The sequence below is a fragment of the Balaenoptera physalus genome (assembly GCF_965194825.1).
Source record: "Balaenoptera physalus genome assembly, chromosome: 7".
Classification (NCBI taxonomy): Eukaryota; Metazoa; Chordata; class Mammalia; order Artiodactyla; family Balaenopteridae; genus Balaenoptera; species Balaenoptera physalus.
In genome coordinates, this window is record NC_138886.1 from 1,938,116 (window position 1) to 1,960,582 (window position 22,467).

The window sequence follows — 22,467 nt, forward strand, 5'->3', positions numbered from 1 at the left end:
CTCAACCACTGCACCACCAGGGAAGCTCCCAAATTTTTTTTTTTTAATTACCAGTTTAAGGATGTTCCCTTCTATTTCTGGGCAAGATTGTACTTTCTGGCTCCATTCTTGTTGAGTGGCAACTCTGGCTGACAGGTTGAGAAGGGAGGTGGTGTGTGTACCTTCCAGGATAGAGCACTGGATGGATGGCTCGGCCCTCTGGATGTCCACATTTCCCCTCTGGCATGGTGACCAGCAACCTCATGGGTGATGGCTGTTTGATCACCTGGATCCTTGAGTGACCACGAGGTGCAGATGCCCCTGCCAACCGGCAAAGGAGATTTCTCATATACAAGACGTAAATCTTTGATGTTTTGAGCCACTGAGATTTTAGGGTTGTTCATTAACGCAGCAAAGCCAGCTTGTGTTGAATGACCCCTCCTGATGCATAAAGGATTTGCCTCGTGGGGGCTTCCCTGGTGGCGCAGTGGTTGAGAGTCTGCCTGCCAAAGCGGGGGACACGGGTTCGAGCCCTGGTCTGGGAAGATCCCACATGCCGCGGAGCGACTAGGCCCATGAGCCACAATTACTAAGTCTGCGCGTCTGGAGCCTGTACTCCGCAACAAGAGAGGCCGCGATAGTGAGAGGCCTGCGCACCGCGATGAAGAGTGGCCCCCGCTCGCCGCAACTAGAGAAAGCCCTCGCACGGAAGCGAAGACCCAACACAGCCAAAAATAAATAAATAAATAAATTTAAAAAAAAGAATTTGCCTCGTGAATGGGATATGACGTTTTTGAAATATTTATTTTAAAATCAATTGATGGTGCTTATATGGATGTTCCTCTCTTAATCTGTTAACAAATTTATTCTATATCGTCCAATGTGGAAACATCCTTGATTTTCTGGCTGAAATCACGATGTACTGAATACACTGTTGGATTCGACCTGTTAATAAATTATTTGGATATTTGTATCTTTATTCCAAAACGTGATAGCTCTGCTCTTTTTTTGTCTCCTGCATCATCCCATCCAGCTTTGTTAGAGGACAGTCCAGACCCCCCATCTCTCTGTGCCCCGGAACAGACTGTATGAACCAGGATCCGTCTGACGGTGGTTTGCTGCTTCTCATCCATAGACTGAGAAGATCTGGAACTGGAACTGTTCTTTATTTTCTAGGGTTATTGTTCTTTCAGAGTTTTCTTTTTTAGCCAATATTGGTATTTAATATTTTTCTAGACATGTATCCACCTTACCTATATTTTCAAAACTTTAATATTATACATAAATTGTTATTATATGTAACTTATACATATAGCAATATGTGTGTATATTATGTTATACGTAAATTGTTCTTATTATTTAAAAATCCCCGTTTCTGTTGCTATATACCCCCTTTCCATTTGTGATGCTCAAAAGTGATTGCAGAACAAGTGTCCTCCAAGGGTGACCTCTTTTGTCCAGCTCCTCTATCCAGGGGAAATCTCTCTGTTGCATTTTAGCACAGAAAAGATCAATGCATTTTTGGCATATGAAGTTTGATATCAATAGTCTTACTAGTAGCAATTACCTTTATGTTCCTGAAAGCTGGTCATGAGGGTCATGGGGCTGCATTTGTAAAAGAGGGCAGAACTTGATCTGCAAGCAACTAAATTAAGTTTTTATATCAATATTTATTAGACTAAGTGACAGCAATTTTCCATTTCCTGTCCTTTGTGGAGTTTGGGTGTTGGCTGAAGATGCGAAGTTAACTGGCAGATGCCTCTGCCGCGTCCCTACCTGGTTTCCAAAAGTTTAAAAGAGCCGTGATGATGTGTGCAGGGCCCCCAGGTGTCATGAGGCCTGTGATGCAGACACCTTAGATCCTGGCCCTGTGTCACTGCCTGAGCCGCCCGGGTCCCCAGCCCACGCGCATCGGCCAGGAAAGACTCAGACAGGAGTGCGCACTGGTTTATGCCTTTATTGCTGAAGGAGGAACGCCCCCGAGCAGGAGACCCCAGGCGGGGCCCGGAGGGGCCTGGGTCCCAAGAGGGGTGACCTTGGTCCTGGTCCCTCCTGACCCTGCTGATGGGGGAGGCGGGGGTGACATCATCTGTCCCCAGAGGGGCCAAGGATCCCAGGCCCTGAAATGGACATGGGGCTCTCCTGTGATTCCTGGGGAACCTGCTGGACCCTCGCCAGCCCCCACCCCCGGCTGGGCCTGGGGGTGCAGGACGGCCCCTCCTCAGGAGAGGGACCCCCGCCTCCCCGCTCAGGTGGAGTGTCTGTCACCGGTGCCTGCTTCCGGGGCCTCCACCTTGGCCCTCAGCCCAACCCAGAGCGAGCAGGGGGAGGTCAGCATGCGAGTGAGGCCAGGACACAGGAAACGACATCCCCAAAGGCCACCCCTCGAGAGTGGGCACGCGGCCAGCGGCTCTGCAGTCGTCAGGAGAGACCGCAGCTTCCAGCCATTCCCGCGGGGGGACCCCAGGGCCTGATCGGGGAGCCCGGGCACCACCAAGACCCCCACCCTGTGCACGTGCCCAGGATGTGGGGCAGGGGGGTTACGTTACCCCCAGGGCGCCGGCAGGAGCTCACCTAGACGCGGCACTGCGCTGTGGGGGAGGGAGAGCCGTGCGGGAGGGTCAGGACGGGACTGGACGCCCCGGGGACAGAGGGGCCTGGCAGGGGGTGGGGAGGGGGGCCCCCCTCGGGGGCGCTGCGCCTCCACCCCTTTCCTCCTGGCAGCCCTGGGGAGAATGGGGCTCACCACAGGAGGAAGTCGTCCCTGGGGCTGGTGGCTTTCTGCCCAGGGAGCGGGGGCGGGGCCTGGGAGCTCACCTTCCAGCTGGGTCGGCTTGAAGGAGAGCCGGATGTGCATGGGCAGGGGCTTGATGGCTCTGTTGAATTTCTCCATGACCTCGTCGTCCACTTGCAGGGTCCTGGCTGTGGGGGAGGGGTCAGTCCCTGGGGGCACCCCCGCCTCTCCCCCAGAGCTCGGGGACGCCGAGGGCCCTGCCCCGCCCCCCCCAGGGTGGTCTGCAGGGCTCAGCGCCCCTGCCCTCCAGGGCCCCTACCCTCCCCGCTCGGCCCATTCCCCTCCTCCTCCTCCCAGAGCACTGCAGTGGGGGTCTGCACGGTCGTAAGAGGAAAGGCAGCCCCCTCCGGATGTCTGGGTCTCCGCCTCCCCTCCCCGCCCCACCCCGGGGCTGGCTGACTTATGACCAGGAGTCTGCACTGCCTGATGGCCGCGGCCACTTCCCTGGGAACACCCAATGGCACATCTTCTGTGACAATAAAGATGTCACCTGACATTTGTTTTCAGGACGTTATCGTTGAAAGATGTCTTTGTAACTGAATTCTTATTTGGTGAAGGTATTGAAACTCCCCGGTGGCAACAAAGGCTGTTGGATTCATAGTGACCCGCCGGCGCCATCGAGATGGTCACACCAGTCACGGTGCTGCAGTGCACCTGCCCCTCAGCCCACGTGTCTGTCCCTCGTCCCCAGCCACCCACAGGCGCACAGGAGACCAGGCCCCAGGATGCGACGCTCTCCCGATGACCTCTCCCCCCTCCCCCTCCTCCTCCTCCGGTGTCGAGCTCCCCCGTTCCCACCCTCTTGGCAGCAAGGAGCACGCCGCGGGTCTCCCTGGGAAGCGGGGCGGGCGCGTACCCAGGCACTGGCAGGCCAGGCTGTGCTCGGGGTCGGCGGCGTTTTCCATGCAGAAGAGCAGGTAGTTTTCGTAATCCGTGTCCAACACGAAGATCTTAGTCTCACCCAGGGCTGGAAGGGAGACCGAGACGGGGCAGAAGTGAGCTCCGGCGGGGGCGCGCGCGGGTCAGCTCCTCCATGGCCCCCACCTGGCGAGGACTGGGCGGGGAGCGCCTCCTGCACCCCCGCACCCCAACGTGGTGCAGCCCCTTCCCCGAAGCCGTCCTCGGGCCCATCGACTGTGGATGCGCCAGAGACATTCCACCACCTCCTGGACTCAGGAACACTCACCACTCAATCCAGGATGCCCCCCGGGGCCCAGAGTGGTCAAGAGATGGGGCTGTCGCGCCGACCGCAGGTGAGACTGGGCACCGCCGAGTGCGGGAGGAGGGGAGCGTCCCACGCACGGTTACATTGGAGGGCAGCCCAGAGCCATGGGAACCGGGGCAGCGGGAGTGAGTGTTGCCCTGACAGAGGCCAGCGGGCGGCGGCGGCGGCACCGCTGGGCCAGGCAGCTTCAGGGGCAACGCCAGCATCCTGACCCAGTGCGGGCAGGCGGCGCTGGAGCCCCTGGGGCAGGCGCCCTGGCATTGGTCAGTTCTTGTCTGGCACAGACAAGAGTGAGTGAGTCAGAGTGAGTCCCAAGGTGGCCCAGGCTGCCGGGCGGGAGCGGCCCTGGTGGAAGCCCCCCTGCCCCCCATGGCGCTTTCTCATCTTGGATTTAGTGAGGAATGAGTGAAGCAGTGGATGAGGGAAGGAACCCGTCTCGTGGAGATGGAGGAACCCATGTGGTGGGCTGGGGGCCGTGGGGCACCCTGACCACTGACAGTGGCTCTCGGCTCCGCCTGGACGGGCACAGATGCTTCCTGAGCTCAGCCTGAGGGGCCAGAGCTCCCGCCCCGGCAGAGAGAGCTTGGAGAGTCACCTTGGGGAGTGAGGCCAGCCTAGCAGGGATCTGCCCGCGGCCACTGGCCCCACAGCACCGGGCAAGGGGCAGGGAGGGCAGCGAAGCTGGTGTAATGACAGCGTCACTCGTCCCCACCAGCCCCTTAGCATCCTCGGGCCCGGTGCCAGCCCCCTGCACCTGCCCAGAGCCCCCCAGGGTGGTGGGGCTCCTACCACAGACCCGGCACTTACAGTTGATCTTGAACACAGCAGGGATCTCGGTTTTTTCTGCGATGATTTTCTCCTTAGCACACCCATCCTTCTCCCTGAAAGGCAGGCGTTTCCTGAGCCACATGCACAGACCATGCACGGTTGATCAGACCAAACTGTGGGCCAGGGGTGGAAGCTGGCCCCAGGAGGGGCCCGAGCCGGGGGGGGCATCAGAGCCCAGCTGGTCACCCAGGCCTTGGCTGCGCTCACAGTAACCTCTAGGGCCACGGGTGACCAGGCTGGACAGGCCACAAGAGGGCAGACGGAGTGAGGGAGAAAAGGGCCGGGAGCGGCCAGGCCCCGCGGTCAGGGGCAATGACCTGCACCTGCAGGCAATCCTGGGGTTCGGGTCCCCATCTCTGCACCCCACCCCCGCTCTGAGGGCGGATGGGGCTCGTGGTGGGAGCTGCCACCCTGAGGACCTAGGCCTGCGGCTGCCCAGCAGCCTCTACACGGGGCTCTCCCCACTCTGCTTTGCTTCTGTGACATCCCGTTCATCTTAGATATTGAAGTGTTCAGACTAGAAAAGATGCAAAACGTCTCCCCGTTGCTCAAGTACATTCGTAATCCTTAACCTAACACAGAATTAAAATAACTGCCTGAATATACACAGCTTTCCTACGTATTTCCACTTCAGTGGATTTTATCTCCCCTTCCAAGTTAACTAAAATGTTTTATGTTCATCTATTTTATTATGTTCCAAAGCATCAAATTAATAAAAGTTAAAAAAAAAAAAGCCCTGGGTGGGGAACCCTGGGTGGGGCTCCGAGGGCCCCATTCCGCATCCCTGGGGCCCTGGTCCTGCCCACAGTGCAGCCGGGTCCCACCAGGAGCCCCGTCCGCCGCCCACCCCTTGCTGGCCTGCAGCCCCAGCGGGGTGTGGGGGGCATGCGCACCGTTTCTGCAGGATGATCTCCAGGTCACCCTGGGGCGTGGGCCTCAGCTCCTCCACGTTCACTCTCAGGGGGGCGCTCTCGGTGTCCAGCAAGGAGATGTCACTGGCCGCCATGGCCACGGAGTGCCACGTACCTGCCACCTGGGGAGGGGGCTTGATCGGCACTCCGGGGTCGAGAAGGGGACCCCATCCCCATGGTGGGTTCTCTGTCCCACCCCCGACCTGAGCCAGCCCTGAGACATCCCCTCCTCTGCACCCTGAGGAATGTTCTTCCTAAACTCACTCTGAGCCCAAAGAAGGACCCAGAGGAGCCCATCACACACGTGGGAATGTTTGGATCTTGGGGAGACGTGGCTGGAGGTGGGGAAAGGTTGGGGAGCAGAGAGACCCTATTAGGAGCTTAACTGTGTCCCCTTAACCCCCAGAGCCTCAGAACATAACTCTTTGGAGACAGGGTCTTTAAAGAGATGACAAAGTTAAAATGAGGTCATTAGGGTGGGCCCTGATCCAGTGTGACTGATGACCTTATAAGGAGAGGAAATTAGGACACAGAGATGACCAGGTAAAGACACAGGGAGAAGACAGCCATCTACACGCCCAGGAGAGCGGCCTCAGGAGAAACCAGCCCTGCTGACACTTTGATCTCAGACTTCCAGCCTCCAGAATGCAAGACGATAGCCATGTTGTTTAAGCGGCCCTGTTGGGGGTATTTGTTAGGGCGGCCCTAGCAGAGTAATGCGGACCCCAGACAGCACAGCCTCCTCTGTCCCCCCTTGGCCTTCTGAGACCCCAGCTCCCCTGCCCGCCCTGCGGCTCACCACCCACCCAGCCACCCTCGAACCTTTTGGATGTCCAGGTTCTCCATAGTCTGGATGACGTTGACAGCCTGGGTGCCACACATGAGGGCCAGGCCCAGGGCAAGCAGGAGGCACATCATGGCTGCAGCCTTGGTGGCACTTCTGGGCTCTGGAGGGAGAGGAAGGCAGAGGCAGTGGGCTCGGGGTCTTATATAGGAGGAGGGCCAGTCGGCCAGCCTGTGCTGGGCTCCCCGCCAGGCAGTTCCGCGAATCCCCTGTGACTCATCCTCAGGCCCTCGGGTGGCTTTCTCAGCTGGGACAATAGGAGGCCTTCTTCCCTCCGAGACCAAGCAGGAAGGTCCCCTGTGTCCCTGGGACTGGACGGCTCCTGCTTGGCCCCAGAGAGGAAGGGTCTGGAGCGCGAGCCCAGGCTGGCCGCCAGCATCAGGAACACTTCCTGGGTCGGGCTCTTGGACAAGGACAGGTCAGAGCCAGCACTGAGGACAGCTGTGTCCTGGAGGGCGGGCCCGTGGGTCGCCTGGGGTCCGGAGAGCCCCTTGCCAGGAAGGACCCAGGGACATGCGCCAGGGGGTGGCCGTCTGCCCCGAACAAGGGGGTCACATCACCCGCACCCATCACCCCTCTCTTGCGGGCTGCCCTTCCTGGGGGCTCCACCAGCTCTCAGGGCCTCCCACCCTGCCCTGCTGAGCAAGGCCTCCTGAAAGGCTATGGTCCCGCTGGGCTCTCCTGCTTCTGGTACTCTCCTGTCTCGGGCATCGGCTCCTCCAAACCCCACGGACGTGGCCTTGGGCGAAGGGGTCTCTGCGGTCACCCCACCCCCTGCAGGCTGGGGTGAGGGTGGCGCGGGGCTCAGGTGGAGCTCCAAGGATGGGCCTGGCCTGTAGTGAGAGCTCTGCAAGTGTCTGCTGCCCAGTTAGGGTAGCAATAAAGACAGCAACGCTGACAGCAACAGTCGTCATAACCCCCAGAGCCACCCAGCCGGGAAGGTGACCTGACCTTCGGGGGTCCAGCGGAGCAGCACCACGTGCTGCATGTCGGTAAGTGTGATGGAAAGGCCCACAGTATCTGAATCTTCAATCTACCGAATCGCACATTTTAAATCTCCTAGGGCACTTCCCTCCATACCACTCAAGGCTGCAGCAAGCCGCCTTCAACACCTTGGGAGGGATGGGGCCCTGGCGCTGGGCATGTACCTGAGTTAGGAGGGGAATCGAGCAGGGCGCAGAGTATCTGTCTCGCTGAGTCCACCTTGACAGCAGCACCCCCGGGGGCTGTGCATGCCCTGTGTCCCGTGCCAAGGGGGTGCAAGGGCCATCAACTGACCTTCCAGGTGGTTGACCTGCTCATCTGGCAGGGGCGTGGACTTTGGGGTGGGGGAAGGGGGCAAGGTGGGGATATCTCTCGATGGTGGGAGCCTTGGAGGGTCGGCCCCTGTGCCCCCGCAATGTGTAGGGTCTTTCCAGGTGGCCACTGTCGTTGTCAGCCTCTTGGGAGGCTAAGGGGTCTCCTAGACTAGCTCTGGTTTGCTATCTGGCCTCTGGTTTCTTTCCTGTAGAGACCACTGGTTACTGTACCAGGAAAGAGCCTGTGCACTGGAGAGACTGCAGGACCCAGGGCTGCCCCCAGACTCCCCTTTCCCAGGGTGGGGACTGTGAAAGAAGGAGGAGGCTCGGGCAGCCCCAGTCCTCGCCTTGATCTGTTTTATCTCCTTTAATTCTTGCGACAATCCTCCAAGCTCAGGGTCCCCAGTTTCCTTTTTTACGATGAGTCACAGGCAGTTATGGAGTTGAATGGTGTTGCCCCAGAACACATGTTCACCCAGAACCTCAGGACGGGACCTCATTTGGAAACAGGGTCTTTACAGATGTAAGTAGTTCAGATGAGGCGTGCTGGAAGGTGGGCTGATCTACTGTCTGGTGTCCTTGTAAGAGAAAACGAGGACACGGAAGGGACACAGGGAGAAGGCATGTGAACACGGAGGCAGAGATTGGAGTGAGGCTTCTACAAGACCAGGCTCCAAGGACTGATGCAACACCAGCAGCTGGAGAAGGGGGGAAGGATCCTTCCTGGGAGTCTCTGGAGGGACCTCAGCCCTCTGACACCCGGACTGTGGACTTCTGGCCTCAGACAGGACAAGGTACACTTCTGTAGTTAGAAGCACCCCCGCTCAGTGGGTGGCCCCCCAGGACACTAGCACGGGTGGCTTGGGCCCAGGGGTCAGATGCAAGAGGCCATCCCCTCCAACACAGCTCCGCTCTCAGAACTGGGTCACGCAGGGTAGAGGGAGGTCAGCCAGGGAGAAACAAGCACCGTGTTTCCCGGTGAGCTTGGGAAATCGTGATCCCACCAGCCGCGGGGCATCCGTGCTGCAGGTTCTCACGTGTTCCTGTGAACCGAGACCACAAAGCATGCCCTTCAGGGCACAGCTATTCATAACTTCCAGGAATCTTCAGTTTCCATAGAATACCATACAAAAAATAAAATTGAAAAATAAGAGAGAGAGAGAGAGAAAAGGAAAAAGAAGCACCCACTGGCCTTGGGCAGTTGGCATTGTCCATTGTGGGAGGGAGACTGAGATCTAAGGGCTCAGCTTCCCCCAGGTCACGCGCTGCCCCAGAAAGTGGGACCTGGGAGGAGACCTGGGCCCCCACCAGCTCTCAGTCGCTCCCCCTCCCACCAAAACCCCTTGCTCTTTAGAACCATGTCAGGAAGTCGGGCCTGTAACTGCAGAAGCAGGAAATCACTTCTCTCAGAATGAAATCGTGGGGCCGGGCAGAGTCAGTGGGCTTTCACACAGCTGAGGATGTCATGCTGCTCGGGACCTCAACCTTGGCACCGGGAGGCCAGTCTGAGTTTCGCTGGTCACAACCATGGTGGCCAGCACCAGGTGCCCCCCACACATGTCCAATAAAATGGACAGCCTACAAGAAATGGACAAATTCCCTGAAATGTACAGTCTCCCAAGACTGAACCAGGAAGAAATAGAAAATAGAAACAGACCAATTACCAGTAATGAAATTAAATCAGTAATTTAAAAAACTCCCACAAACAGAAGTCCAGGACCAGATGGCTTCACAGGTGAATTCTACCAAACATTTAAAGAAGAGTTAACACCTATCCCTCTCAAACTATTCCAAAAAATTGAAGAGGAGGAAACACTTCTGAACTCATTCCATGAGGCCAGCATCACCCTGATAACAAAACCAGACAAAAACACTACAAAAAAAGAAAATTATAGGTCAATATCACTGATGGACGTAGATGTAAAAATCCTCAACAAAATATTAGCAAGGTGAATTCAACAGTACATTAAAAAGATCACACACCATGACCAAGTGGGATTTATCCCAAGGATGCAAATATATCTGCAAATCAATCAATGTGATATACCACATTAACAAACTGAAGAATAAAAATCATATGATCATCTCAATAGATGCAGAAAAAGCCTTCAACAAAACTCAACATACTTTTATGCTAAAAACTCTCAACAAAGTGTGTATAGAGGGAACAAACCTCAACATAATAAAGGCCACATAGGACAAGCCCACAGCCAACATCATTCTCAATGATGAAAAGCTGAAAGCATTTCCTCTAAGATCAGAAACAAGACAAGGATGTCCACTCTCACCACTTTTATTCAACATAGTATTGGGAGTCCTAGCCACAGCCCTTAGACAAGAAAAAGAAATAAAAGAAATCCAAATTGGAAAGGAAGAAGTAAAACTGTCACTGTTTGCAGTTGACATGATACTATATAGAGAAAATCCTTAGGATGACACCAAAAAGCTAATAAATGAATTCAGTAAAGGGGCAGGATACAAAATTAATACACAGAAATCTGTTGCTTTTCTATACACTAACAATGAACTATCAGAAAGAGGAATTACGGAAACAATCCCATTTACAATTGCATCAGAAAGAATAAAGTGCCTAGGAATAAATCTAACCAAGGAGGTAAAAAACCTGTATTCAGAAAACTCTAAGACACTGATGAAAGAAATTGAAGATGACACAGAGAGAAAGGTATACCATGCTCATGGATTGGAAGAATTAATATTGTTAAAATGACCATACAACCAGGCAAGTTACAGATTTAATGCAATCACTATCAAAATACTAATGGCATTTTTCACAGAACTAGAACAAATAATTCTAACAATTGTATGGAGACACAAAAGACCCGAATAGCCAAACACAATCTTGAGAAAGAAGAACAGAACTGGAGGTATCATGCCCTATGACTTCAGACTATAGTACAAAGCTACAGTCATCAAAACAGTATGGTACTTGCACAAAAACAGACACAGAGGTAAATGGAACAGAATAGAGAGCCCAGAAATAAACCCAACTAATATGGTCAATTAATCTACAACAAAAGAGGCAAGAATATATAATGGGGAAAAGACAGCCTCTTCAATAAATGGTGTTAGAAAAACTGGACCGCTACACGCAAAAGAATCAAACTGGACTACTTTTTAACACCGTGCACAATAATAAACTCAAAATGGATTAAAAACTTAAATGTAAAACCTGAAACTAAAACTCCTAGAAGAAAACATAGGCAGTACACTCCTCTTAAGGAAGACGGAAATTTGAGACAGACTTGAAGGACTGATAAGAATTTAACAAGAGGGAACAGAATGAGCAAAGCTAGAGATGGAAAAATATAATCAATATTTAAGAAACATGAAATAATCCTGTATAAGTTTTGTGTAGATTAGGAGTGAATAAGTTAAAATTTTAGCTAGGTTTACATTTTTGGAAATCCCGAAAAGTCAGATAAGCATTTTACTAGACAATTAGGAGCCATTGAAGATTTTTGAGAAGATTATTTTAGTAAAGATATTTAAGACACACTAGATGAAATATTAAAAATGCAATAGGGAATTAAGAGGTCACTGCTATTGTCTCTCTGGGTCTGATTTCAAGTATTAGTGTGCATGAGGATAGTTTGGAGCTAACAAGCCATTACTGGGCCCACCCCTGAGACTGAGATTCAGTTCATAAGTGGTGGGGCTCAAGATCTTTATTCATGACAGGTCCCCAGGTGGTTCTGTGCATGTTAAAGTCTGAGCATCTAAGGGACAGGTGAGAGCCTGGCCTTGAGTGTGGCAGAAGAAATGGCTAAGAGGGCACAGATGAGACAGGTGTGGTACCCTGGCTGCAAAACCTGAGTACTTATAGATGACTCTGTTCTGAGGCTCGCTTAGTGGACGCATCAAAAAAAAAAAAAAAAAAGACTTTCCTGGGTGACTGTGCTGATTCTCAGAATGGCCTCTTGAAGGTCACCAAAACTTAAGTGGCTTGTTGCATACAGTTTGTGGTTGGATCTAACAAGTTGGGACTAGATTGAGAGACTTAGTCATCAGTTCTCTTAATCTCCTAACTTCTTAAAAGCGTGGAGGGGCTGCTGAGAGAAATAACAAAAGAGGGGGATGAGATAGCATTGATCTAGGTCAGAGTCATGAGCTCATGCGTCTCCCAGCAGGATCCGTGTTTGTGGAATGAATAGGCACATGAGTGAGTGAATAAAGAGGAAGCACGATGGAGTTTTGATGAAGGTTTGTTTACAGGACTGTAGTTCAAATAGCATCAGGAAAAGTACTATCAACAATGTCCTGTGGGGAAGGGTCAAAAACCCCCAATGTCCTAATGTAATCAAGCAGGACCCTATGGGGCCTTCCCGGAACAGACTCCCCCAACACCCCCATGTCCTCTACTTGCCTCTTGTTTGTAGAAAAACTTTAGCCTCCTGGGCCTTCCCAGAGTTCCAAAGAGTACATTTAATCAGAGAAGTTAGAAACTACAGAAAGAAAGGAAAACAAGTCAAAATTATAATAGTTCAGCCATTAAACAAAGCCAAGGACCTTTAGTTCCTCCTCAAGGGCTATAGATAATATTCTGAGCCACGTCCTTTGAGCTGTTTTGCAGGTACTGAAACCTCCACCAGGTGGAAGAAGTTAACTGTATGCTGCCTAAAAGCACATAGACCCCCAGACCAGTTGGAACCAGGTTGATGATGTTGACTCCTGATTACGTCACCACCAACCAATCAGAAGAATGTCCACCAGCTGATCACACACCCCACAGCCCCCCTCCCTCACCCTGTCTTTAAAAATCTTTCCCTGAAAGACTTTGGGGAGCTCTGGCCTTTTAAGCACTGGCTACCTGGACTCCTTGCTTGGCGCCTGCAATAAACACCACCCTTTCCTTCATCACACACCAGTGTCAGGAGATTGGCTTTACTGCACGTGGACACTCGGACCCGAGTTTGATTTGGTCACACTAATAACAAAGATTTTTAAAGATTACAAAATACTGTTTCAGGAAGTCTCTCTGACTTTCTACCACAACTGGAGACAGAGGTGAGCCCAAGGCCAAAACTTCAGTCTCCCTTGTGGGGCCTTTGCCTCTATCCCTAGAGACACTTCCCCTCGGGATTATGACTCAGCAGTGGCCAACAACAGGAAGGGTATTTCAGGTGAGACAGTCCCGATGAAAGGTCTATTCAGTGCCTCTTTGGGGAAACACACATTTCTTATACCAGATTCTCCTCCTTCTCCTTGGAAAATTCAGCAAAGGGTAACACAAAGCTCAGAAGACAGGTTTGAGGAAAAAATTGGTGCCACAGAGCAAGAAACGTGGTTGTGAATCAACTTTGTGTGACCAGTATTTACAAATACCCCCGACTTCACAGAAAGTCTTGTGTGCTGCTAAGAAGACGTCTGGCTGAACAGTGTGTTAAATTCTGGAAAACAACTATGTTCTAAGCCATTTACCAGAGCAAAGTTGTTTAAAATTAACACAATTATTAAAATTATAATTATTTTAATAATTATGGAGCATTTTTATAGCAGTGGGAATACCTTTAATTTAATAGCTCCTGAGCCAATCCCTTCTGTGGAAACGACCAGAGGCTAGTACTAAAGAACATAGCACTACTTTAAATTGACATCCATATGGCGTTATTTCTAATATGTTTGACTTGAGCTGTATCACTTGGGAGATAAATACATCTCATATGAGTCTGACCAGTTGGTGTAAAAAAAAAAAAAAAAAAAAGACAGGACAGGACAAGAAAGCTTAACCTATAACATAAGTGGAAAATGTACCCCAGAACATAGGCAGAAAATCAAATCCAGCGCTGGATAACATCGTGACTAATTGTTTTTTCCTCCGCAATGTAAGGGTCATCTGACATTATAAAACATACTGATGCAATTTACAACCTCAATCGGTTAAAGAAAAACTATTTGGTCACCTCAATGCAGGAAACACATTGGTTAGAGTTTAACAGCAATTCCTGGTTAAAAACAAACCAAAAGAAAACCTTTTTATCTAAATAGAAACAGAAGGGACTTTCTTCAACCTAATGAAGTGTATAAAACCAAAATTTCCAGGAAAAATCATTCTTAAAAGTGCCGCCATCTTTGTTCCTTTTTACACAAAATTTTTTTTCTCTGTTACTGGTTTTAATTAATTTGTTATTTGTGCCCTGGTGTAGTTTTCTTCATGCTTTTTATGGTTGATATTAGTTGAGCTTCTTTAATCTGTATATTTATAGCTTTCATCTAATTTTGAGAATTTGGGGCCACTATTTCTCCAAATAATTTTTCTGTCCTCCTCGTCCTTCAAGGTTCCAGTATATATATATATATATATATATATATATTTGTCCCCAGCTCACTGTTGCTCTATTTTTCTTGTCTTTCTTCCCTCTCTGTGTTTCACTTTGAATAGATTTACTCCTGTGTCTTTAAGCTCACTAATGTTTTTGCTGTGTTGTCTAATCTGCTGTCAGTCCCACCCAGTGTTGTTGTTTTTTCTTTTTCATCTCGGATTGTAGTTTCCATTTCTAGAATCTGGCTTAGGCTCTTTTGCTCATCTTCCATGTGTCCCACTTCATTCTTTGTATGTATGGAATATAGTTGTGATAAAGGTTTTGATGTTGCTGCCTGGATATATTTTTTAATATTTTATTTATTTATTTATTTATTTATTTATTTATTTAGGCTGTGCCGGGTCTTAGATGTGGCACTTGACGAGATCTTCGCTGCAGCATGAAGGCTTCTTAGTTGTGTCATGCATGCAGGATCTAATTCCTCAAACAGGGATTGAACCTGGGCCCCCTGCATTGGGAGTGCGGAGTCTTATCCACTGGACCACCAAGGAAGCCTCTGCCTGGATATTCTAACTCTACGTTAGTCTGAGCTGGTTTAAATTGGTTGGTCTTTGTCCTCCTTATGGCTTGTATTTTCTTGATTCTTTGCAGGCCTGGTAATTCTGACTGGATGCCAGACATTGTTGGGTTCTGGATAACACCCTATCCCTATGAATATTTCTGACTTTCTTCTGAGACACTGTTGTATCAGTTGGAAATGACTCGGAGGAGACTGAGGCCCTGGTGGGTGGTGGCGATGGCGGGGAAGGTCAGGTGGCGGGACTGCGGTGGCAGGGGAGCCATGCTGGCACCTGGCGGTCGCTGCGCACCTGCTGCGTGTGGACACTGCTCTGGGTGCAGGAGAATTGTTTTCTCCTTCCATCCTCACCCCGCCTCCCCGGGGTCGCTCCTTCTGCACTCTCCATTTTACAGGTAGGGAACAGATGCAGAGAGGAGACAGCAGGGCGCCAGGCAGGCTGGCCTGCAGCCTGTGCTCTTGACCAGCGCACAGCCGGGATGACCGCTGCTCTCGGCAGTCACAGAAACGAGCTCACGTCCTTCCCGCCACCCTGTGGCCAGGTCCTGCCCTGCCCTCCTGTCCGTCATTTTCGTCTGCGGAGCCAGACCTGGGAGCTTTCCCATTGGAGGGGTTCGGTGTCAGGTTAGAGCTGGAGCGTGGAGCCGAATGGCCAGGGGCCCGGCTCCGCTTTGCCACTGAGCTGGTGCAGGGACTGGGGCTTCTGTGGCTGGGCAGCCGTGTCAGCACCGTGCAGGGCCTTAGGAAGCCGGAATGCCTGAACGCTGTTGCTCCCATTTCTCTCTTGGCAGGGGGAGGTCAGCCCTGCCGCAGCTCCCGTCGGGGGGTGACCCTGAGCCCTAACGGGGGTGGGGGGAGGGGGGCTTTGCTCTTTGATGCAGGTCCCTGTGGATCCGCCCACACACAGAGCAGCCCCACCCTGGAGCTCTGACACACCCCTACCTCCCGGGAGGGCGGGAGGTGCCAAGACATTTCTTTTTCAAGAAATTTAAATGAAAACATATGATTTTCAGGGTGAGCTGTCCTACCAGCAAACAGGGTTTCCGCAGCCCTACGATGATAGAGGTGGGATGAATAGTAAAGGGAAATTGTGTCCAATAGCCCCTGACACAGACGAGGCGTCCCGCTGGGGCCCCCGCTGGGCTCAGGGCTGGGTCTGGAGGAGACACCACCTTTCCCATCCCTGCTGTCACCGCCTGAGCCGCCCGGGTCCCCAGCCCACGCGCATTGGCCAGGAAAGACAGACAAGAGTGCGCACTGGTTTATGCCTTTATTGCTGAAGGAGGAACGCCCCCGAGCAGGAGACCCCAGGCGGGGCCCGGAGGGGCCTGGGTCCCAAGAGGGGTGACCTTGGTCCTGGTCCCTCCTGACCCTGATGATAGGGGAGGCGGGGGCGACATCATCTGTCCCCAGAGGGGCCAAGGCTCCCGGTCCCTGAAATGGACACGGGGCTCTCCTGTAATTCCTGGGGAACCTGCTGGACCCTCACCAGCCACCTCCCCTGACTGGGCCTGGGGGTGCAGGACGGCCCCTCCTCAGGAGAGGGACCCCCGCCTCCCCGCTCAGGTGGAGTGTCTGTCACCGGTGCCTGCTTCCGGGGCCTCCACCTTGGCCCTCAGCCCTGCCCAGAAGGAGCAAGGGGAGGTCAGCATGTGAGTGAGGCCAGGACACAGGAAACGACGTCCCCAAAGGCCACCCCTCGAGAGTGGGCACGCGGCCAGCGGCTCTGCAGTCGTCAGGAGAGACCGCAGCTTCCAGCCATTCCCGCAGGGGGACCCCAGGGCCTGATGGGGGAGCCCGGGCGCCACCAAGACCCCCACCCTGTGCACGTGCCCAGGATGTGGGGCAGGGGGGTTACGTTACCCCCAGGGCGCCGGCAGGAGCTCACCTAGACGCGGCACTGCGCTGTGGGGGAGGGAGAGCCGTGCGGGAGGGTCAGGACGCGACTGGACGCCCCGGGGACAGAGGGGCCTGGCGGGGGGTGGGGAGGGGGCCCCCCTCGGGGGCGCTGCGCCTCCACCCCCTTCCTCCCGGGAGCCCTGGGGAGAATGGGGGGGCCAGTAAGGGGGGAGGATGCTTCCCTGCTTCTCACCCTGGGCAGGGCTGAGCTCACCCTTCCCCTGGCTCAGGTCCAGGATGACCCGCATGTGCTCGGGCAGAGACTCCAGGACTCTGTCGAATTTCTCCACGACCTCGTCGTCCACCGTCAGGGTCCTGGCTGTGGGGGAGGGGGTCAGTCCCTGGGGGCACCCCCGCTCCCCCCGCGAGAGCTCGGGGACCCTGAGCCCCTCCCCAGGAGCTAGCGCAGGAAAGAGGCACTGATGCGCTGGGGTCTGTAGAGCTTGGTCTAGCCCTGCTTGCCAGGGTGGTCTGCAGGGCCCCGCCCCCTGCCCTCCAGGGCCCCTGCCCTCCCCGCTCGGCCCATTCCCCTCCTCCTCCTCCCAGGGCAGCGCTGGGGCTCTGCACGGTCACGAGAGGAAAGGCACACCCCTCCCCCCGTCCTGGTCCCCCCCAGTCCCCCCCGGCTGGCTGACTTATGACCGGGAGCCTCCACTGCCCGCCACGGCCACCTGGGGAGCAAGGGCAGCGTCGCCTGCATATTTACTTTGGTCAGAAAATCTCCCTTTAAAGCTGCTTGCATAGCTGAAAGTGCTCTGAAGTCATTACAAATCTCCTTCTATTAGATTGTTGATTAATATTAGCCACTTGTACCAGCTGGTAGGTGAGGCCCCTCCACTCAGGGAGAAACCCCCAGCCTCCTGCATCAACCCCGCTGGCCTGTCCCGGACCTTGTCCCAAGCATCTCCTGCCCTGCACGTCACCCCACATCTGACCGCCAGTGTCGGGCGCCACGGCTGGGACCTTTGCGAGCATGACCTGTAGGGGCCAGCGAGGCAGCCCCTCTCCCCTTCCTCCCCCCAGGGGCCAGGAAGGTGCGGGGGAGTCTTGAGCGTCCCTTCTTCACAGCTTGACCAAAGGCCACGTCTCTGTCGAGGAGCGGCCCCTCGGGACAGGCCCCATGGGATCAGCCACGTACACAGACACTGGCACATCGTGCCGCGCTCATCGGTGGGCACGGGGGCCTCCATGCAGAAGATCATGTAGTTGGTGTAATCTGTGTCCAGCACGGATACCTTTCCTTCCCCGTGACCTGGAAAAGGGGCCAAAATGGAGCCTGAAATCTTGTCTGAATCCTTCCACCACGTCCGTCGGGGCACCCAGATCATCGCCTGGGAGCGCTCTTTCCCACGGCAGCCACCGGGCTCGGAATATCCCCTCCCCAACACCGAGGGGACGCCTCCCTACTGGGTGCCAGAAGCCCACCACTGGCAGCACAGCAAGTTTTATGGACCCCCGGTGGGGACCCTCCGAGCCGCACCGTCTGGGTGAGACCAGCCCGTTCCGCACTAAGGCTGAGACTGGAAACAGCTCTTAAATGTTGATGCTACAGTGAAGCCGCTCTCCGTGCCTACTGCCTGCTTGGCCAAACTCTGCTCCCCTATGTCCTGGACGTGGCATTAATTCAGTCACTTATTCATCCACACCCCCAGGCACTAAATCCCAGGTAGCCCCCCTCGATAGGGCAGGCGACCAGGTCTGTGAGCGACCAAAAAGATGCCAGGATCGGAGCCCCACTGGAGTCTGGGGTTATACATGGATAGCACAGAGTGGAAGAAAGAAGCGACAATATTTCAAGAGGAAGAGGGTAGCGGAGCCTCTGCCCTTCAGAGGCGGGGGACCTGGGGGAGCACGTGGAGACCCCGCGTCCTCGGGGCCCTTGTCCTGGCTGGATTTGGAGCAAGATGATGGCGATGGAGGGAAGGCTCTTTGGGGAGTCCTGCCGATTTCCCAGGTAGACCTGAGGCCCTGCAGGTGAGGAATGGGAACCTCGGGCGTGGGGCTAGGTGGCTCCCCGCCCCCACCCGCTGCTGGGCCCAGACGTGGCAGGGCAGCTTCCGGGGATGGGACTGTCCCCAGCCCACCCACTGCCTCTCAGAAAGAGGGCGTGACAAACAACAGATTGTGGATTGGAGACGGGGCTGGTGGGCCCTGGGGGTGGGGCTGGATCTGGGGGCCCAGGGATGTGTCCCAGGGAGGCTGCCAGGGCTGGGGTGAGGGGGGTGAGGCCTGGAATATTCCAGAAGCAGGTTCCAGGTCGGAGAGGCAAATGCACAGTGTGCCTGCCCACAGGTCTGGTTTGTTTGGATATTTTTAAGGAGCCGCAGGCCAGTCCGTGAACAGGGAAGTTGCCACGTGTCTGCCCGAGAAACGTGTGCCCGCCCTAACCCACACCCGGGTGCACAGGACACATACCCGCTTCCTTCCATCTACGCCAAGCAGGGGGTGCAGAAGGGGCAGGAAAGCATGGGGATCCCAGGCCTCGTCACCCTGACAGCACCGTCCGCGGGGTGGGAGAAGCAGGGTCTGGCGCACAGGACGAGGCCACACACTCAAGCCCGACTCCTGCTGCCCGGATGGCGGGATGGCGAGCGTCTCAGAGCATCAGGCGGGGCCCCGCACGTGCTGGGGTTACCCCAGGGGAGCGTGGGGCCCGGGCTGGGGGCACTCACAGTCGACCTTGAATACAGCAGGGTCCTCGGTCTTCTGAGCCAGGATGGTCTTCTCTACACACTTTTGGTTTTCCCTGAAAAGCCAGATGGTGCTGGGGCTCATTCGCAAACCCTGCGGAGGAACGGGAGCTGGGATCCGGGAGGTGTCCTCAGGGCAGGGGGACACCTGGGCCGCCCAAAGCACCGCCACCAGGTGTTGGCCTGAGAGGGAGCGGCCCTCCTTGGACCCAAGCAGGTGACTCAGGAAGTTGACAACGGGGCAGACAGAGTCAGCCAGGAACCCCACAGGTGAGCTGGCTGGTGGCCGAAGGCATGTGGCAGCTCAAAACGGGCCCTGTCTGCATGGGGCTTTGGACACAGTGTTTCCAAGAATACTGGTCTCATCATGGCCCAGAATTCCTCGACGCCCCGGCTCCCCCACGCTGGGGGCAGGTGGGGCTCATGGTGGAAACTGCCCGGGCCCTGAGGACCCAAGCCTGGAGCTGCCCAGTGGTCTCTACACATGCCTCTCCCCACACTGACCCCGGGGCCACTCTGTGTAGCCACCTCTTGCCCCACACCCCTGGGCGGGGCTCCAAGGGGACCAAGAGCCTCCAAGCCCTGTTGCCCCGGCCCCACCCACAGAGCAGCTGGGGCCCAGCTGGAGCCCTGCCCACCGCCCACCAGTCCTGGAGCTGCCCCTGCTGGCCTGCAGCACCGGGGAAGGGGTGGTGCCATGTCATGGGGGGCGGGGCACACCCACTGTTTCTGCAGGATGATCTCCTGGTCGCCCTGGGGGGTGGGCCTCAGTTCCTCCACGTTCACTCTCAGGGGGCCACGCTCGGCATCCAGGAGGGAGATGTCGCTGGCTGCCATGGCCATGGAGTGCCACGTCCCCGCCACCTGGGGAGGGGTCTTGAGCTGCACTCCGGGAAGGGGACCCTAGCCCTGCAGTGGGCTCTCAGTCCCGCCTCAACTGGGCCACGCCGAGTCGCCTGTGTGCCCAGGTTTCTCAGGAAGCATGATGCGCTAGGGTTCCAGGTGCACTTGGGGATCACCAGCTCTGTGATGACACCTGAGTGGGGAGCTCTTGCATATTTGGAACAACGCCCGTCTCTACCCAACCCCCAGCGCAGTCCTAAGTCGGCCCCCATCCGGGTGCGGCAGCTTCGAGGACGACTCCACCCCGGGAGGGAGAGGGAAACAGGAGCGTCTGGGAACCAGGTGGCTGGAGAGAGACAAGTCCCTCCAACATCTGGGGGATGAAGTGGTCCCCCAATGCTATGGCCTCATTTTGACCCGTGTTAGACTTCTGCGGCCCAGGCTTTCCTGCGCCCTCTCAGCCCCTGACCCCAGCCCTATACTTCTCTTATGTCCAGACCCTCCACCTTGTGGGGGATGTGGACAGCCTGGGCGCCACACACGAGGGCCAAGCCCAGGGCGAGCAGGAGCCTCTTCATGGCTGCAACCGTGGTTGCACTTCTGAGCTCTGGAGAGAAGGGAAGTCCGAGGCAGCGGTCTTGGGGCCTTATATAGGAGGAGGCCATGCGGTTCCCCGAATGCCCTGTGACTCATCCTTGGGGCCACGGAGACATTATCTTCCAGGACAACATGAGGCCCCCTTTCTGTGACAGTGTCACTGACTTCCCTCCGAGGCCAAGCAGGAAGGTGCCCTGTGTCCCTGGGCCTGGACGGCTCCTGCTTGGCCCCAGGCGGGAAGGGTCTAGGGTGCGGGTCCAGCCTGGCCGCCAGCGTCAGGAACATTCCCGGGTCGGGCTCTTGGACAAGGACAGGTCACAGCCAGCACTGAGGACAGCTGTGTCCTGGAGGGCGGGCCTGTGGGTCGGCGGGGTCTGGAGAGCCCCTTTCCAGCCATGACCCAGGGACATGCGCCAGGGGGTGGCCCTCTGCCCCACACCAGGGTGTGGGGATGGATGGGTGGGTGGATAGGTGGATGGATGGATGGGTGGATGGATGGATGGATGGGTAGGCGGATGGATGGATGGATGCGTGGATGGGTGGGCGGATGGATGGGTGGGTGGGTGGATGGGTGGATGGATGGGTGGATGGATGGATGGATGGATGGGTGGATCGATGGGTGGTAGATAGATGGATGAATGAGTGGATGAATGGATGGGTGGGTGGATGGATGGATGGATGGATGGATGGGTGGATAGGTGGATGGATGGATGGGTAGGCGGATGGATGGATGGATGCGTGGATGGGTGGGCGGATGGATGGGTGGGTGGGTGGATGGGTGGATGGATGGGTGGATGGATGGATGGGTGGATGGGTGGGCAGATGGATGGGCGGGTGGGTGGATGGGTGGATGGATGGGTGGATGGATGGATGCGTGGATGGGTGGGCGGATGGATGGGTGGGTGGGTGGATGGGTGGATGGATGGGTGGATGGATGGATGGGTGGATGGGTGGGCGGATGGATGGGCGGGTGGGTGGATGGGTGGATGGATGGGTGGATGGATGGATGCGTGGATGGGTGGGCAGATGGATGGGTGGGTGGGTGGATGGGTGCATGGATGGGTGGATGGATGGGTGGATGGATGGGTGGTAGATGGATGAATGAGTGGATGAATGGATGGGTGGGTGGATGGATGGATGGATGGATGGATGGGTGGGTGGATGGATGGATGGATGGGTGGTAGATGGATGGATTGGTAGATGGATGGATGGATGGATGCGTGGGGGGGTTACATGGATGAATGGCTTCCTTAACTCATATTGGATGGGCCATTTAGCTTCTCATTCTCATGATCCCTCTGATTTTCCAAGGTGCTTTCATGTCCATTGTCAGTGTTGCGTCTCACAGAGGTGGCAGGAATGAGATACAAAGTACCAAGTACATGACCTAAATACACCCATTGTTAGTGGCCAAGGTTGGCCTTGAGCCAAGTCAGCCAGAAACTGGCTCTGGAACAGAACGTCACTTCCTCCTTCCAGGGCCCTCCTAGTCCTGGTGTGGGGCCATCCACCTGAGCCCAGGGTGAGCCCTGTGCCTGCCAGATTCCGCAGACCCCTCAGGCAGTTCCTCACAGTGGGTCCTTGTGTCTCACTGGCTCAGTTTTTGGCTCCATCTGGGACTTGCCAACAACCCCAAGTGAAGGCAGAGAGGCAGCTAAGTCTCATAATCAACCGAGTAAGGCAGGAAAGAGGTGAGCCCTA

At 55.2% G+C, this 22,467-nt stretch overlaps 2 protein-coding genes across 4 annotated transcripts; both read right to left on the reverse strand.

The window, feature by feature from the left end:
- Positions 1–744: 744 nt before the first annotated feature.
- LOC309664247 (beta-lactoglobulin-like) lies at positions 745–6,721 on the reverse strand. 3 transcript variants are annotated; one of them, XM_082469391.1, is made up of 7 exons: positions 6,560–6,721; positions 5,720–5,859; positions 4,806–4,879; positions 3,630–3,740; positions 2,797–2,901; positions 2,554–2,570; positions 2,010–2,099 (listed from the first exon to the last, which is right to left on the reverse strand). In XM_082469391.1, exons 1-6 carry the CDS (start codon positions 6,653–6,655, stop codon positions 2,554–2,556), a joined length of 543 nt encoding a protein of 180 aa, XP_082325517.1. In that variant the 5' UTR covers positions 6,656–6,721; the 3' UTR covers positions 2,010–2,099. The 3 variants fall into 3 exon arrangements, with proteins under 3 accessions (XP_082325515.1, XP_082325516.1, XP_082325517.1); XM_082469389.1 differs by lacking the exon at positions 2,554–2,570 and having other exon boundaries at positions 745–2,116; XM_082469390.1 differs by lacking the exon at positions 2,554–2,570 and having other exon boundaries at positions 1,984–2,099.
- A 9,578-nt stretch (positions 6,722–16,299) lies between these two features.
- LOC309664332 (uncharacterized protein) lies at positions 16,300–20,928 on the reverse strand (the record flags this gene model as incomplete). The annotated part of the gene is made up of 6 exons (XM_082469512.1): positions 20,652–20,928; positions 19,869–20,208; positions 19,309–19,605; positions 17,775–17,888; positions 16,851–16,955; positions 16,300–16,358 (listed from the first exon to the last, which is right to left on the reverse strand). Exons 1-6 carry the CDS (start codon positions 20,832–20,834, stop codon positions 16,300–16,302), a joined length of 1,098 nt encoding a protein of 365 aa, XP_082325638.1. The 5' UTR covers positions 20,835–20,928.
- Between the last annotated feature and the right edge of the window lie 1,539 nt (positions 20,929–22,467).

Coding starts and splice junctions, on each gene's coding strand:
- LOC309664247 (XM_082469389.1), bottom strand. CDS start 6,655: ATGATGTGCCTCCTGCTTGCCCTGGGCCTGGCCCTCATGTGTGGCACC. Junction 2,902..3,629: donor CCTGGCCTGCCAGTGCCTGG/GTACGCGCCCGC, acceptor CCTCCCCCACAG/CCAGGACCCTGCAAGTGGAC. Junction 2,117..2,796: donor CAAGCCGACCCAGCTGGAAG/GTGAGCTCCCAG, acceptor ATCACAGGAGAG/CCCCATGTCCATTTCAGGGC.